The sequence below is a fragment of the Heliangelus exortis genome, chromosome 10 (genome assembly GCF_036169615.1).
Source record: "Heliangelus exortis chromosome 10, bHelExo1.hap1, whole genome shotgun sequence".
NCBI classification, from domain to species: Eukaryota; Metazoa; Chordata; class Aves; order Apodiformes; family Trochilidae; genus Heliangelus; species Heliangelus exortis.
Genome location: NC_092431.1, coordinates 13,923,103 through 13,937,746, shown reverse-complemented (window position 1 = coordinate 13,937,746; position 14,644 = coordinate 13,923,103). Strand labels below are relative to the sequence as shown.

At 52.2% G+C, this 14,644-nt stretch overlaps 1 protein-coding gene across 1 annotated transcript; it reads left to right on the top strand.

Moving 5' to 3' along the window:
- The first annotated feature begins 226 nt into the window (after positions 1-226).
- On the top strand, positions 227-4,615 carry NKX6-1 (NK6 homeobox 1). Its single transcript, XM_071752993.1, has 3 exons — positions 227-1,311; positions 2,006-2,178; positions 3,446-4,615. Exons 1-3 carry the CDS (start codon positions 705-707, stop codon positions 3,695-3,697), a joined length of 1,032 nt encoding a protein of 343 aa, XP_071609094.1. The 5' UTR covers positions 227-704; the 3' UTR covers positions 3,698-4,615.
- Positions 4,616-14,644: the final 10,029 nt, after the last annotated feature.

The following is a 14,644-nucleotide window of genomic DNA, read 5'->3' as shown; positions in this document are numbered from 1 at the left end:
AAAGGAAGAAAAAAAAAAAAGAAGATAGGAGAAGAATAAGAGGGAAAAGTAGAGGAAAAACTAATAAAAGCCAAAGAGGGAAGAGGAGAGCAGGAGAGACCAAAGTTGGCGGCAAGGCGGGCGCGGCGCTGGTGGGCAGGGCCGGCCACCGCCCCGCCCCCGCCCTCCACCGCCACCGCCGCGCCCGCTGACGGCTGAGCCCCCGCTAAAGGCGGCGGGGAGAGGGGCGGCGCGGCAGTGCGCCCCGAGCCGCGCCCGTGCCCGCAGCCCCGACAGCCGCGTCGGCATCCAGCCAGCGGGAACAGCGCCGGGAGGGATGCGGGGCGCCGCCGAGGAGGCAAGGGCGGCCCCCTCGCCGCTGTGAGCCCCCAGCTCCTCGCAGGCACAGAGGCAGAGGAGATACATACATACGTGTATACGCACGGGCTCTCTGCGCTTATACACGTATCTATACACCCGTCGACAGCAGCAGCACCGCTTTTCTCCGCGGGAGCGGCCGCCTGGGCGCAGCACTGATGCTCGGCGGGGCGGCGGGGCCGCCTCTCGGGCGCTCAGCTCCCCGCTAGAGGCGGCGGCCGCCCCGGGCTGGATGCGCGGCGCTGGTGCGGGCGGCACCCCCGGGCCGGCCGCCGGGGCCCCGCGGCTCTAGGGGCCGGCCGGGTTCCCCGGCCAGGCCCGGCGGCGGCGGCGGCGGCGGCGCGGGGATGCTGGCGCTGGGGCAGATGGACGGCGCGCCCCGGCAGGGCGCCTTCCTGCTGGGCAGCCCGCCGCTGGCCGCTCTGCATAGCATGGCCGAGATGAAGGCGCCGCTGTACCCCGCGTACCCCCTGCCCGCCGGGCCCGCCTCCTCCTCCTCCGCCTCCGCCTCGCCCGCCTCCGCCTCGCCCTCGCCACCGCTCGGTTCCCCCAGCCTCAAGGCGCCCGCTGCCTCCGCCGCCTCGGGCGGGCTCTCGGCGCTGGGCTCGGCCCCGCCGCAGCTCTCGGCCGCCACCCCGCACGGCATCAACGACATCCTCAGCCGGCCCTCCATGCCGCTGCCGGGCGCTGCGCTCGCCTCCGCCTCGCCCTCCGCCTCCTCGGCGGCGCCCGCCGGGCTGCTGGCCGGACTGCCCCGCTTCGGCAGCCTCAGTCCCCCGCCACCGCCGCCGCCCGCCCTCTACTTCAGCCCCGGAGCCGCTGCCGCTGCCGCCGCCGTGGCCGCCGGGCGATACCCGAAGCCGCTTGCCGAGCTGCCTGGCCGGACGCCCATCTTTTGGCCGGGGGTGATGCAGAGCCCGCCCTGGAGGGACGCCCGCCTCGCCTGCGCCCCCCGTGAGTACCCAGCGCCGCGGGCCAGCGGGGGGGAGCGAGCCCGGGGAGCAGGAGCCAGGAGTCCGCCTCCCGAATGCGGGGGAGCCCCCGCGCACCGGCATCGCGGCGAGAACCTGCCGGACCCCACGCTACCTCCGGGTCCGGCCGTGGCCGCGTGGGGTGGCTTTGCCTCTCTTTCGTTTGTTTTTTTTTTCTTAAGTTTTCTTTGCTGTCTACCTCCCCGCCGTCTACGCGGAACCCTGTAATATGTCGGTTATTGCGGCCGAAAAGAGGAGCTCTCTCAGGCAAAGGCGGCCGCGCCGCCGCCGGAGTTCACCGCCCCCTCTGGGGACTATCCGGGGCCAGAGCTATTTGGTTTTTTTAATAATATTATTTATTTTTTTAGGGGCAAAAACTTTCCGAAACAGGACTTTCCGTTGCTGCCTGCTTGCACTGGCTGCAGCATTTCTAGAACGCAATGTCGTTTGCCCGCTTCCTATTTTTGATCCCTAAAGGAAAGATAATCAGGGGGAGCCGGGAGATTAGTGTCGCCGCGTTTTCCATGTAGCAGTTTTGTTACAGGAACCCCCCCTCACCCCGCGGATAGAAAGTCCCCGTCCCCCAGGGCCGCCTGAATGCGAAGCACTTACTCAAATACGTAGATTAACGTGTCTGTCCCTGCCTTCCCTTTCTCTCCCCCCTCCCCCCCCGCCAGATCAAGGCTCAATTTTGCTGGATAAGGACGGAAAGAGAAAACATACCAGACCCACTTTTTCTGGCCAGCAGATTTTCGCCTTGGAAAAGACTTTCGAGCAGACGAAATACCTGGCGGGCCCAGAACGAGCCCGGCTGGCTTATTCGCTGGGGATGACGGAGAGCCAAGTCAAGGTGAGAGGAGCGGTGCGGGTCTTCGGGAGGGCAAAGCACCCGGCTATAGCCGGGGAAAAAAAAGGGACCCGCCGCAGAAGCTGGCTTCGTCTCGGGCGGCCGGAGGTGATGCTGTGGGACGGGGCGGGGGCTTCCCCAGCAGCTACCAGCACTTCACCCTTAACTATCTTACTGGCGGAGATGAGAGGGATATTTCAAAGCGTATCTAATTTAAAGAAAATCAACCAAACCAAACCCCCAAATCCAAACAAACTTATAAAAACCCCAACAAACAACAAGAAAACCAAACAAAGGAATAAAACCAGAACCAAACCAAAACAAACAAAACAAACAGAAAAAAACCAAAAAACAAAAAACCAAGCAAAACCCCACAAAAAGAGCGAGACTAAGAAAGGAAAGATGGTTGGGGATGCCTTCTCCCTGGTAGTGTTCAAGGCCAGGTTGGATAGGGCTTTGAGCAATCTGGGCTGGTGGGAGGTTTCCCTGTCTATGCGGGGTTGGAAATCGATGATCTTTAAGGTCCTTTCTAACCAAAAAAAAAAAATCTATGACTCTGTGAGAAACCCAGTGCCCCACGGGGGCGGCCGCCTTGCAGGAAAAGCGCAGGGGGAGGGGGATTAGGGTGTAGCGCCCCTGTCCCACACCCCACACGAAACCACCAAGCACCCCAGGCCATCGGACCGTCCCAAACCTCTCCGTTTTCGTTAAACTCTTTGCTGTGGGCAAAGGTGTAAGTGTGCAGGGACACGAGGTGGGATGGCCAGAGGGGCCTCTCGGCGATGCTCAGGCTTTCAGACCCTCTTTTGTCACTGCAAATATCTCCGAATGGCTGCGAATAAATTATTGCAGGCTCTATAATGAGAATGCCCCCCTCCTCCGGCAGCATCGTACTAGAGAGTAAATGCATATATATGGTGGGGCAGGGATGACTGGGGAAGGATTCAGCCCGAAATGTGTGTTTTGCCCTTCGGGCAGGAGGGCAGGGAGGACCCCGGGCCCATGGCGGACATCGGGAGCATCGGGTGCGGCTTCTCACCCGTGCCGGGACGGGGGGCTCACCCGGCTGCAGGGAGCTCGGTGCTGCGGGTCTCGGCTCCTTTTCATTGACGGGGAAATTGTGTGATCACTGGCGAAGGGGAAATCACACCCTCACGCTGGGGACGGGGAAGCGCGGGGCGGGATGGGGGCGGCCCGGCCCGGCTCGGCTCGGCCGCGCCGGCGGAGGGCTAGCGGGTGGCGGTACCGATGACGGTGGCTGCGGGGGCAGGTCTGGTTCCAGAACCGACGGACCAAGTGGCGGAAAAAGCACGCGGCGGAGATGGCTACGGCGAAGAAGAAGCAGGACTCGGAGACGGAGCGGCTGAAGGGCGCCTCCGAGAACGAGGAGGAGGACGACGACTACAATAAGCCCCTGGACCCTAACTCGGACGACGAGAAGATCACGCAGCTGCTGAAGAAACACAAGCCGGGTGGTGGCGGGCTGCTGCTGCACCCCCCCGAGGGGGAGGCCTCCGCCTAGCTCTCTCCGCCCGCCGCCGCTTTCGGAGATGTACAGATCTATTTTTCTAGACTCTACGCGCCCAGGAAGAGGAGGAGAAGCCTCAGGGGGAGTAGAAAGGACTGCGGCGGAGCGGGCCCCAGCGCCGCGTGTTATTGTAGGGTCGCAGGGAGCGGCGAGGGCTGCCCCAGTCCGAGTCCCTCTCCCCGGCGGTGCGGTGCGGCGGCCGCCTGTTGCCGGCTCTTTGTAAATAAACCGTGAGTCCCCGCGACCACAGGCGTTCCGTACTGTGAATATTTAAAATGTAAAATACCTTCTTTCTTTTGTACAGCGGGGGCCGCCCCCCCCTCCCTCCCCCTCCGTGCCACCTCGCCGACGGGCGGCACCGGGGGCATCCCCGGAGCCCGGAGACAGGTGGCAGCGGGGCCGACGAGGGAAAAAGCCGCCGTGGCTGCTCCCGGACCCTCCCTCGGGCCCAACCTGCAGCGGCTCCGTGCGCTATTTATTAGTATTTTTGAAACACTTTCGGTTGCGGTCGTCGTGCAGAGGGAGAGGGGGGGGAGAGGGCGAAGGGACGAGAGTTTGCTTTCACTTACACCGTTTCCACTCAACCGCGTGTTGAAAAAGTAGCTGGTGGGAATTGTCACAACCACTTTCAGTCAAAATATAAAATTCATTTAGTTGCTGTAATTGAATTTAAAGTGTGTTTTCTTTTGTATTATACGGAATACTATAGAATGTAAATTGTTTTCTTTTTTTTAAGCTAATAACGATGATATATCGTGATATAGCATCTTAACATCTATTAATTTATATTTAAAATAATTCGGTTTGTAAAGAGAAGAAAAACCCTTTGCAAGACCAGTCAAATGTAATGCACTTTCTGTTTGTTTTTTTTTTTTTAAAAAGAGATAAATCAATTAAACCAGTTTAAAGACGTCTGCTGCCTTCACTAAAGGGTACAGATAACCTAATCCCATCAAAGATTAAATAATGAGAACACAGCACAAGGGGAGGAAAAAAAAATTTCAGGATCTATTTTCCAATCTCCACAGTAGTTCTCTGGAGCGCTTTGTTTGTTTGGTGTGTTTGGTTAATTTTGTTGTTGTTGTTTTAGTGTTTTATTATTATTATTTTTGGGGGGGAGGGAGGGTGTTTCCCCCCCCCCCTTTTTTTTTTTTTTTTTTCCCCAAGATGGAAGTCGTCCAGTTTGTTATCGGGGTTAAAAGTGAAATAAATGGAGATTTGTTTGCGGAGAGGGCTGGCGGATGCTGCCAGCGCCGGTCCCTCCGTGAGCGGGCAGGCGAAGTTTCCAGTTTCTACGCTGCTCCTGGAGCTGTTCATCTCAGACTAAATCAGGCTATAGTCACTTTTTTAGCGGTGGGGACAACGCAAGGTGTTATCAAGGGCTGAATGTCACCATTATTATGGGGAAGATACTGCTTTCGAGAAAAAAACAGGCAATAAAATAAAAGCCCGACTAAGGGTCTGTAAATAGTTAGATCCAATACCGAAACAAGTGGTTTGAATTGAAACTCACTATGTAGACGCAGTCATTTCCATATCTAAACAGACCAGAAACAATCGAGCTCTTTTTTTTTTTTTTTTCTTTTCTTTTTTTTTCTTTCTTTCTTCACGGCTGCAGCAGAGCAAACAGAAGGAATGCCATGAGAGAGGAAAAGGCATGATATTCTGAAGGAAGTAAATAAATAAATCAGCAATCTCCCGCAAATTTTTGAATAATTTTCCACCGGGGAAAAAAAAAAAAAAAAAAAAGAAAAAAAAAAAAAAGAAAAAAAAAAGTAGATTCACTTTCGGCTTACACAATGCCGGGGCCGGGAGGAGGGAGCGAGGGCCGGCGCCCTGCGGCTGTGTCGGCGCGGCTGCCTGGTCCCTCCTGGGCCGGGATGCCGGGGGCTGCCCATCGCCCCTCGACCCCTTCAAATCCTTCCCGATGAGTTGAAAAGGTAGAAAGGGAAAGCCCAGGTGGTTTCCAGAGTGCCGACTCGACTCTGCTGGCTCTTGCCGCTACGATTTCTCCGCTGGGTTTGCGGGGCCATGGGAAAGAAATTACCGCGGGGGCATGGGAATGAAATGAATATACAGCAGAGCTCGGACTGCCGGCACGGCAGCCGGCGGCTGCCGGCTTGATCCTGGCTGGCGGCAGCGGATCCCAGGCTCAACGTGGGTCCTCTCCGGGAGGGGGACGCCAGCCCGTTCCCAGATCCTCCAGCCTCCCCGCTCCTGGCTGCGGGAGCAGCCGCTCCCCTGACGCCGAGGGGGGTATCAGCGCCCTCCCCTCTGCCCCGGGCTGCCGCGGGTGCTGCCCGCCTCGCCGCACCCCGTCCCCTTTTCCAGTTGACTGCAGCACCGACTAAGGCTTTCCAGTTAATTTACTTCGGCGCAGAGATCCAGCTGGCCACCAGCTGAAGTTGGCACCGTCAAAGTGGAATCGCAGGGAAAAAAACCAAACCAAAACAAAAAAACCCCCGTCTCTGATCGCTTGGTTAGTCTGGTTTTGTCTGGGGCGCTGGAGAAAAGAGCAGGTTATTCACATGAGCTCACTGCCTCCCCTTTTCGGGACAGGTTTTGGAACCTGGCTCGGCGGAGAGGCTCAGCCTCCCTCTCCTCCAGGACAGGACTTTTTAGGAGGAGATTCAGTAACTAAGGTCGGGATCGCTGCCACGGACACAGCATCGAACAATTAGGAGACAAAATGTCAGCGAGCTTCAACGGGGCATGAGGCTCACCCCCTGCGTGGGGCCCCGCCGAGAGCAGCCGCAGTTTCAGCCCAGTCTCTCAAACACGTAGGAGTTTGTTTCGTGACACTATGAACTCAGAGCTAACGACGTTTTAAAAGTACTGCACAGACAAATCTATAGAAACAGACGGGCAAGCGGAGCCGCTCCCCGGCAGCCGCCCTGCAATCGGGCCCCGTCCGAGATCTGCGCAGGGAGTACGCGGTAGCGCACACGCGTGGGGAGCTGTGGGAGGGAGCTGCGCGGCCCCGTAGCGTGGCGGGTGGTCTTTGGCTAAGTGGTGAGAGCCCGCCGCGGGCTGGTTCCGAAAACTGACTTCCCAAACAGCTTTTGGTTTTCCTTTCTCTCTGTTAATAGAGCCATTGGGTTTAAACCTCGCTTCCTTCCGCACGCGTGTGCGTATTTCCCGGCTCAGGGCAAATAAAAGCATCTGTTTCTGGGTTTGCCCTGCCACGTGCCTTCTCTGGGGCGCAGGAGACACAGCAGAAGTTCCTGGGTGTGCAATCCCGGGGTGCCGAAAGCATCCTCCCTGTTTTTCCAGCGCCACTGCGTCGCCGCGCTACTTCTCAACGGGAACCCGCTGCGGTTCCCTTTTCAGCCCCAACGAGCATCAGGGGAGCGAAGGAAAGTTTTTTGCCTGCAGAAACGCTCCAGGCGCAGGACGCCACTCCAAACCCTGCAGCAGCCGTCGGCACCGGGGCTCTTCGGGGTGGAGGGAAGGAAGGGGAGGCAGAGCAAGGGAAAATAGGGGTCCGGGGGCTAGAGCGGCCGCCCGTATCCCGCTGTCGGCTGGCAACCGCCTCCCACGGGAGACATGCATATGGATGCGGGACATATGGACGTGGGCAGGATCTGTGCCGCCCTGCCACAGGGTCCGCGCTTTTCCCACGGGACGCGGGGTCCAAGAAGGAGCCTGAGGCCGGCCTGTGGGCAGGGCCGGCCGCGAGGCAGGCAGGCAGGTAGGCTTTTACCCCGCCTGATAACGAAGTGGCTGCTTAGAGTTTGGGAATGTTCGTGGAAGAGGGGTGTGTGTCCCCGTCCTGTACTACACTGTCACCCGAATCTCGACAGGCCCTACATCAGCTCTGTCACCATTCTGAGGTCTTCGGACTCGGTCATCCCGACAGCAACTCTCAGAGCCCCGAGGGCAGGCAGCAAGCGGGGTAATGGCTGTACCCCTGCCAGACGGATGCCTAGACCCACAGCCACGTCGGGACTGTCCGTCCACTTCAGCGAGTGCTGACCTCTGCCACCCTCCTCCTCAGGCGTGTTCGCCCTTTATGAGCTGCTGATATTATCGTACATCACTTCTCAGTGATATTAGGTTGCAATGCTTCGCGTATCAAGCATACTCCGTTTTCGCCCCCACTCTCCCCGTTTGCTGCCCTGATGTTTCCTGCATGACTTTCCCTATACCCGTGCCAGAACCCGCGGGGCTTTGCCCTCGGCACCTCTTTCCTCGGGACACGAGGAGTCCCGCACCCCAAAAGACCGAGGTGTTGGGCTTTCAGCCCGGGCCCCGAGCCTGTGTCGAGGCCGCTGGGAGAGAGAGACAGGCGCCGGCAGAGTGATCCCGCGCTAATCACTGCACGCAGATTAAAAAAGTTGAACTGCTCCCTCCTAATTGCAGCTGCGCGTTTATTTGCATCTGCCCCGATAGGTATTTTCCATATACGTGTTTCTGGCAATGTTTACCAGCTGTCTCGAACAGCGGTTACAAGTCTCCGGGAGGGATGCAAACATCTGCCGCGGAGCAGGCTGCGGCGGTGCGGCAGGGAGCGGAGGGCATCCCGCACCGCACCGCAGCAGCAAACGTGATTTAGAAGAACGAAGTTATTTATTCTACAAGAGACCGGGAAGGCAGCACAGCACCGCTTCGCTCCTCATCCTCCGGGCGTTTAACCCCTGCCCGGGGCCGGCGGGCTGCGGGGGAGCTCTTGAGGCTGAGTCCTGCAGCAATCACCCGCTGCCGCACACCAAGTGCGTCTCTGTAATAACGTCCTCGATCATTTATTAAAAGTCATGTCAGACGAACCCGTATAATTCATCTTTATGCAAATATATCAATGTCAAGCCATTAATGTTTTTTCGGTTTTTTAAAATTATTATTATTTTTATTAAAGTGCATTCTTTTTAATTCAGTTCAGTAAAATACGAGCCCTATTGCTCAAGAATTATAGCAACTATTAGAGTAACATATGGGCAACATGCACTCAGAAAATAAAAATCAACAGATAAAGTGGCAGGGTCACAACGGGGTGCAAACACTTAACAAAATGGCAGCGGGGTAATAGATTTTCCTCCCGCGCCCCCGGTGCTGGGGTGTCAGGAGGAGCCCGAGGGAGGGGCGGCCCTGGCCGGAGCCCGGAGCCCGGAGCCACCCCTCCCGGCCCTGAATCTGTCCCCGCGGGGGCTGCGGGAGCGTAGCTCTGTCCCACCGCCCCGCGCTTCTGCCCCGCAATTCCCCTCCACCCCCAACGCTATCCCGGATTTAATGAGAGAGTTGCCCACATCCTCATCACCCCAGCATGGTAATTGAGCAGATCTATTAACTTGTTACACTAGATTTGTTTAAAGAGACTATTACACAGTCATTTAATCAATTTGTTACACTGGAGGTCCTGACTTATGAGACACTTGCCGTATGATTCCTTAATGACTGAATTAATTTGTTTTAATAAAACCAACATTGTGTACAAGCGCATTTCGAGAAATGTAATTTTGGAGACGGAACAGTCCAATGCTTCATCTGATTAGGTCTTTTCTATGGTTTATCAAAGTCGAGAGTTGCCGTCATAAACTGCATGTATGGGGTATTTTTCTTTTTTTATAGCGTCATTAATTTAATATGGATCATTAGTTCTTTATACACATGCATGTTCTGACAAATGTACCCAATGAATAATACACCTAATGTGTTTGGGCTCAAATGCATCACGCCATAAACAGAAACTGCCTCAAAACAAATAATAGTAAATAATAATAACAACAATTAATATCACTGCCGCCCTGGTCTCCCCAACCCCACTCCGCTCAAGGTCGGTTTTACATCGGAGAAGCCGGGGCGCTTCCCCACCCCGGCGCGGGCTGACTACGGCGGGAGCGCAAATAGATTTACGGTGAATTAAGGTTACCCCGAGAGCAGATGTAGGACGAGAAAATCGGTTTTGCTCCTGATGGAAACTGACGTGTGCGAAATAAATGTAAATAAACACGAGGGTCCCCAAGAAAAGGAACTTGATGGTATCGATTATGTAAAATAATCGCCACATTACAAATGTTAATGTACTATGTTAATGTACTACAAATAGCCGGCGTTGCGGTCCGGCTTTGGGAAGAAGAAGGAAGAAGCGGCAGCCTCGAAAAACGCTTCGGGAGATGGGGCCATAAAAAACAGCGCTACAGACCCCCTTAACGACCGTCATATCGCTTGGGATGCCGACAACAACGCCCGCTGCCCGGAGACAGCCGGGAAGCCCGGGGAGTGCGGGCAGTGAGGGTGCGGGTGAAGAGCTGACCCCCGCCGAGAGAGGAGGAGCGGGAGAGAGGCAGCGGCTGCGGGCTCCGCACCAGCACAGGGCAGCGGCAGGGCTGGCAGGCGTGAAGAGCAAAAACGACTTCTGCCAGAACATCCCAGCGCCTGGGTATCAATCAGAGGAGGCGCCTGAACAGCGTGTTTTCATCTAATTACTTATATGTTGCCTTTGAATTTCTTTTCCATGGCGGTGTATTTTGTTTGGGTTTTTTTGTTTGGTTGTTTTTTGTTTGTTTAGTTTGGTTTGCTTGTTTGTTTGTTTTAATTTCCAGGAATTCAACTGGGCATCTACTTGTACACACGAGCATACATTTTCCTGATCCCAGGGAATGGAAAGCTCAGCCCCAAATGTAAGATTGCTGCCACAACGGGCACCTCCTGCCCCGGGGAGCAGCTGTGAGAGCAGTAACTGGCCTCACATCTTCCTCCAAAAAGGGCAACACCGGGTACAGAGCCCACGCAGCAGCACCGTTTTTCACACTGTGGTGTTTTGCAAGTAGCAGAACTTAAAATGAAGACCCGAAGGGTCTTATTGCTGAGAAAGCACAGCGAGATGGTTAAAACACATCTTCAGAGCAGCTTTTTGTCCTCACACACACAGGCTGCCCTGTATCTTCAAAGAAACGTGTCCTAACCTCTCTGAAAACACAAGCAGCACATCCACCAGCAACGTATGCAGAAGGTGTATTTAAGTAAATAGATTCGACCTTTTGCCCATTTTAACAGATGCTGCTCCTGACCACCCCCAAAAAGCTTGTTTAAAGTTAACAACATTAAGCATTGGAGGTCACAAGGCCAATTCAAGGTCATTTTAATTCTGGCTAAAGGTTAATTAGATCACTGCATTAAAGCAAGAGTAGACTATACTCAACTCTGCTCTAATGAGGACAGACAGGGTTTTTTTATACCTCTTAACTGCACCTTTTATGATAAGGATATAGGGTATATATCAGGGAGGAAATCTCGCTGTCAGTTCAACAAATTGAGTTACAGGACCTCCTCTGGCTTTTCACTGGTAATACATAAATGTAGCACTCGCTCCATTACATTTTTTTTCTTTTGTTTGTGAGGTTGGGCAAGTGGGTCTCCAGTTATGATTTTCCCTTTCCCCCTACAGAGATCTTGGGGTTACTCTGCTGTGTTTTGAGGGCCATCAGCCTCAATATCCAAACATGCACGTTGAGGCATGATCATTGAGGCCACCAGAACTCATGAACAGGGAGACACTTGCCCCAGGAATGATATTCAGGTATCAACTCAAAGCCAGCAAGCCTCATTGAAAAAATAGCACAATGTTGTACTTACAAGCACTGAACCAAAAGGGAAAGTAGTTTCTGATCTTGCAAATATTACTGAGCTTTTGTAATACTTTGCATTCTTCACCAGGAAAATGCAAATATTTGGAGGGGAATTAATTTACAAGAGTCCAGATGAAGGGACCATGGAAAGGAGAGACACTAGTTCAAGCCTGATTATCCCTTCTGAGGGACAGCAAGGACCTCTACTTGTGTGTCCTTTCCTCTCAGGCAAACACCCTGCTTCTGGGATGCAGGTTGTTCTGGTTTGGACTTCTCTCTGGATGGAGCTGTTCAGCTTCGAGTCAGCATCTACATCAGAGCTGAACAGAGAGTCCAGACATCCTTTCTTTTTAGGTAAATACTCTAACTGCTGGGCGTCTAGCTAAACACTGCTCTTATTTCTCATCTCTTCCTGAACCAGATGTATAATTCCAATCTCTTTTAGACAAACTTTGTAGGGGGAAACTTAATTCAAATTATGGTTTCTGGGGGAAAGATGATCTGTTTGACAGATAGATATTTCATCAGCAAAACTCTGTTCTGTAAGGAAAATGCCCAACCCGTTCAACACATGTGTTTAAAATTGTGCTATAAAACCAGGGTAGAACTAAGGGTTCATACTGATAACTCGACTACAAGTACTGGATGAATAGTGATGTATAGGAGTAATGGTCAGACTTACACCCCCAATACTACCAGTCCCCCAGAAGAATTGCCCAAGACCCCAAGGGCTGGACCAGCTCTTAATCTCTTACTCTGACTTCCCGTGGGAGCAGAGCTATGGAGATGCAGCAAGGTGTTGGTACACTGACACCTTCACCAGAGGGAAAGAAATGAAGAGGGAGCTGGAGAGCTTATGTAACAGAAAGAACAATGGAGAAGATGAACTCCTGGATTGCAGCACCCAGCTAGCAATGCTGTTTTCAGCTTAACAGGAGTGTGAACAGCACAATAAAACTGAGTGAGATACCCACAAAAGGAACAGTAAAAACCAGCTCCTTCTTCATATATTTCTGGGTACAAAAGGTGCCTGCTGAAATCAGGATCAGTTTGATGGCTGCTTGTGATTAGCGAAAGGGCTGAATTTACTGGATAATTTATTTATAATGAATAATTCAGCTAGTTTTGTATGGAAGAGTTAATTTGCTTGGGCCGTTCACTCGGTAGTCAGTGGGGCTATGTCACCACACTTCCTTCAGAGAACATTCACTTCCTACAACCGGTTGTTATGCTACTGAGGTTACAATACAATTACCAAGTTCAAAGCTATTCATAATTTTTCTTTTTGTCTCAATACAGTGACTTCAGACACTCGTTGCTTCCAGACCACAGCATAAAACATCAATAGAATCACTCTTGTAGTATTTTGGGGTTTGCCCTTCATTTGAAAATGTACTATTTTACTAAAATAGTGTTATTCTGGTACAGACTGCTTGCCTCCTGTTACCACTGCATTCTACCTCCCCGATTTCTTGTGCCCCCTTCCCCAAACCACCCACTGGATCTCACTCTGAGACTGCTTGCGCAGCCTGCAACTATTTGCATGCAGACCCCCTGCAGAGCAGGGTTAGCTCCTGACTGTGCCATCCATATTCTTCCCCAGTATTTCCATCAGGGTTTCAAACTGGAAGAGGGGAGATTTAGACATTAGATATTAAGAAAAAAATTATTTTCTGTGAAGGTGGTGAGACACTGGATGGCCTTGTTGAAGGCCGTGTTGGGTGGGGTTTGATCAGCCTGGGCTGGTAGGAGGTGTCCCTGCCCATGCAGGGGGGTTGGAAATCAATGATCTTTAAGGTCCTTTCCAATCCAAACCATTCTATGACTCTATGATTATATGACTAATTCAAACAAGCACTTGCCTCACTTTATATTTGCATGATAGTGCAGGTGATTCAGACACAAGTCACAGCTTGAACCTTCACTGGACTTTCCCTCCATAGTTGCCTTGGTTTATAAGAAGCTCACTTCAGTATTTATTTTTTTAAGGGACATTTTGCTTATAGGCAATGGCTCTCTAGAACATGAGCTCTGTGAGCTCTTATAGAAGACTCTTTCTTGTCTTCTCTCTTGTTTTTAAGCATTTTCTTCACACTTCAAGGTTTTCCGAAATCTCACTAATTCCCATACTCTTTTTTTAAAAAGAAAAAAGACAATAAAATTGATACTTGTAATGGACAAGTGTGCAATAAATAAAGCAGTAACTAGAACAGTTGTGACCTGATTCTCTATTAGGAGGAAGTACCCTTGGTCTGTCAGGTCACCTGTTGAGGACCTTGGAAAGTGTCTTCCCTCTGGGACTGATAAGCTCCTCATCAGATACTCTCACAATATCTTCCTAATTCTGGAAGAAGTGTGTCTTCCATTTGAATAAAAATACTGAGGCCTAACGTATGTATATATAATACATTTGTATGGAAAACAAACCTTTACTTATCTGGGCATATCCCTGTATGCATCTTTATTTGAGTAGAGGTTAATCACTGACATTCCCCAGGGAGGCCAACAGAAAGAATGTCAGGGGCCCTGCTCATAACCCAGCCGAATACCTGACTGGTTAAGGTACTCTGGAGCTGCATGAATCAGAGAAAACAGCTCCCCCTACCCATTTTATTAGAAGGCAATAAATTGTGTTGGTGTCTCATTAAATTTAATGAGCCTTCATAAAATAACCATTACACTGTGGAAGTAATGAAAAGAATAACTATGATGGTTAGTAAATAAACCAGACAGGGTGATACTATTATGTGCACCAGATACCTACCAGGTATCAAACAGGTAAAATGACTCTGAGTTGTGCTACCTTACACCTCTTTGCACCCACTGATATAGTTTTCTGAGTTGGTTTTGAGGAATCTCTTTCCCATCTCTTTGTCCCTCATGACATTAGTGTGTTTGATGATGGAAACCCATCGTTTTTAATGGCACTAAGTTGGACATGTAAAAAAATGGTCACAGGTTAGGTGGCTTCCCATTTCATAAGTTCTTGGTTTCTTTTTTAACTAGCCACCACTTCTCAAAATCTCACTACAGAAGCTTCTGGGACAAAACCCTTCATTTGGTATTAATCAGTTCCATCCCACTCTGCACATTCTCCAATCAGGGCAACAGCAGCTGCAGGCAGATTTCAACATTTAAAAAGGTGAACCACAGTCCAAGTTGGTCCTGCCTGCCACAGGAATACAAGAATTAAACTAATGATGGGATCAACTACACTAAGAGTTTATTACTGCTCATAAAGAGGGAGGGAGGGAGGAAGGGAGGAAGGGAGGAAGGGAGGAAGGGAGGAAGGGAGGAAGGGAGGAAGGGAGGAAGGGAGGAAGGGAGGAAGGGAGGAAGGGAGGAAGGGAGGAAGGGAGGAAGGGAGGAAGGGAGG

Coding starts and splice junctions, on each gene's coding strand:
- NKX6-1 (XM_071752993.1), top strand. CDS start 705: ATGCTGGCGCTGGGGCAGATGGACGGCGCGCCCCGGCAGGGCGCCTTC. Junction 1,312..2,005: donor CCGCCTCGCCTGCGCCCCCC/GTGAGTACCCAG, acceptor CCCCCCCGCCAG/ATCAAGGCTCAATTTTGCTG. Junction 2,179..3,445: donor TGACGGAGAGCCAAGTCAAG/GTGAGAGGAGCG, acceptor CTGCGGGGGCAG/GTCTGGTTCCAGAACCGACG.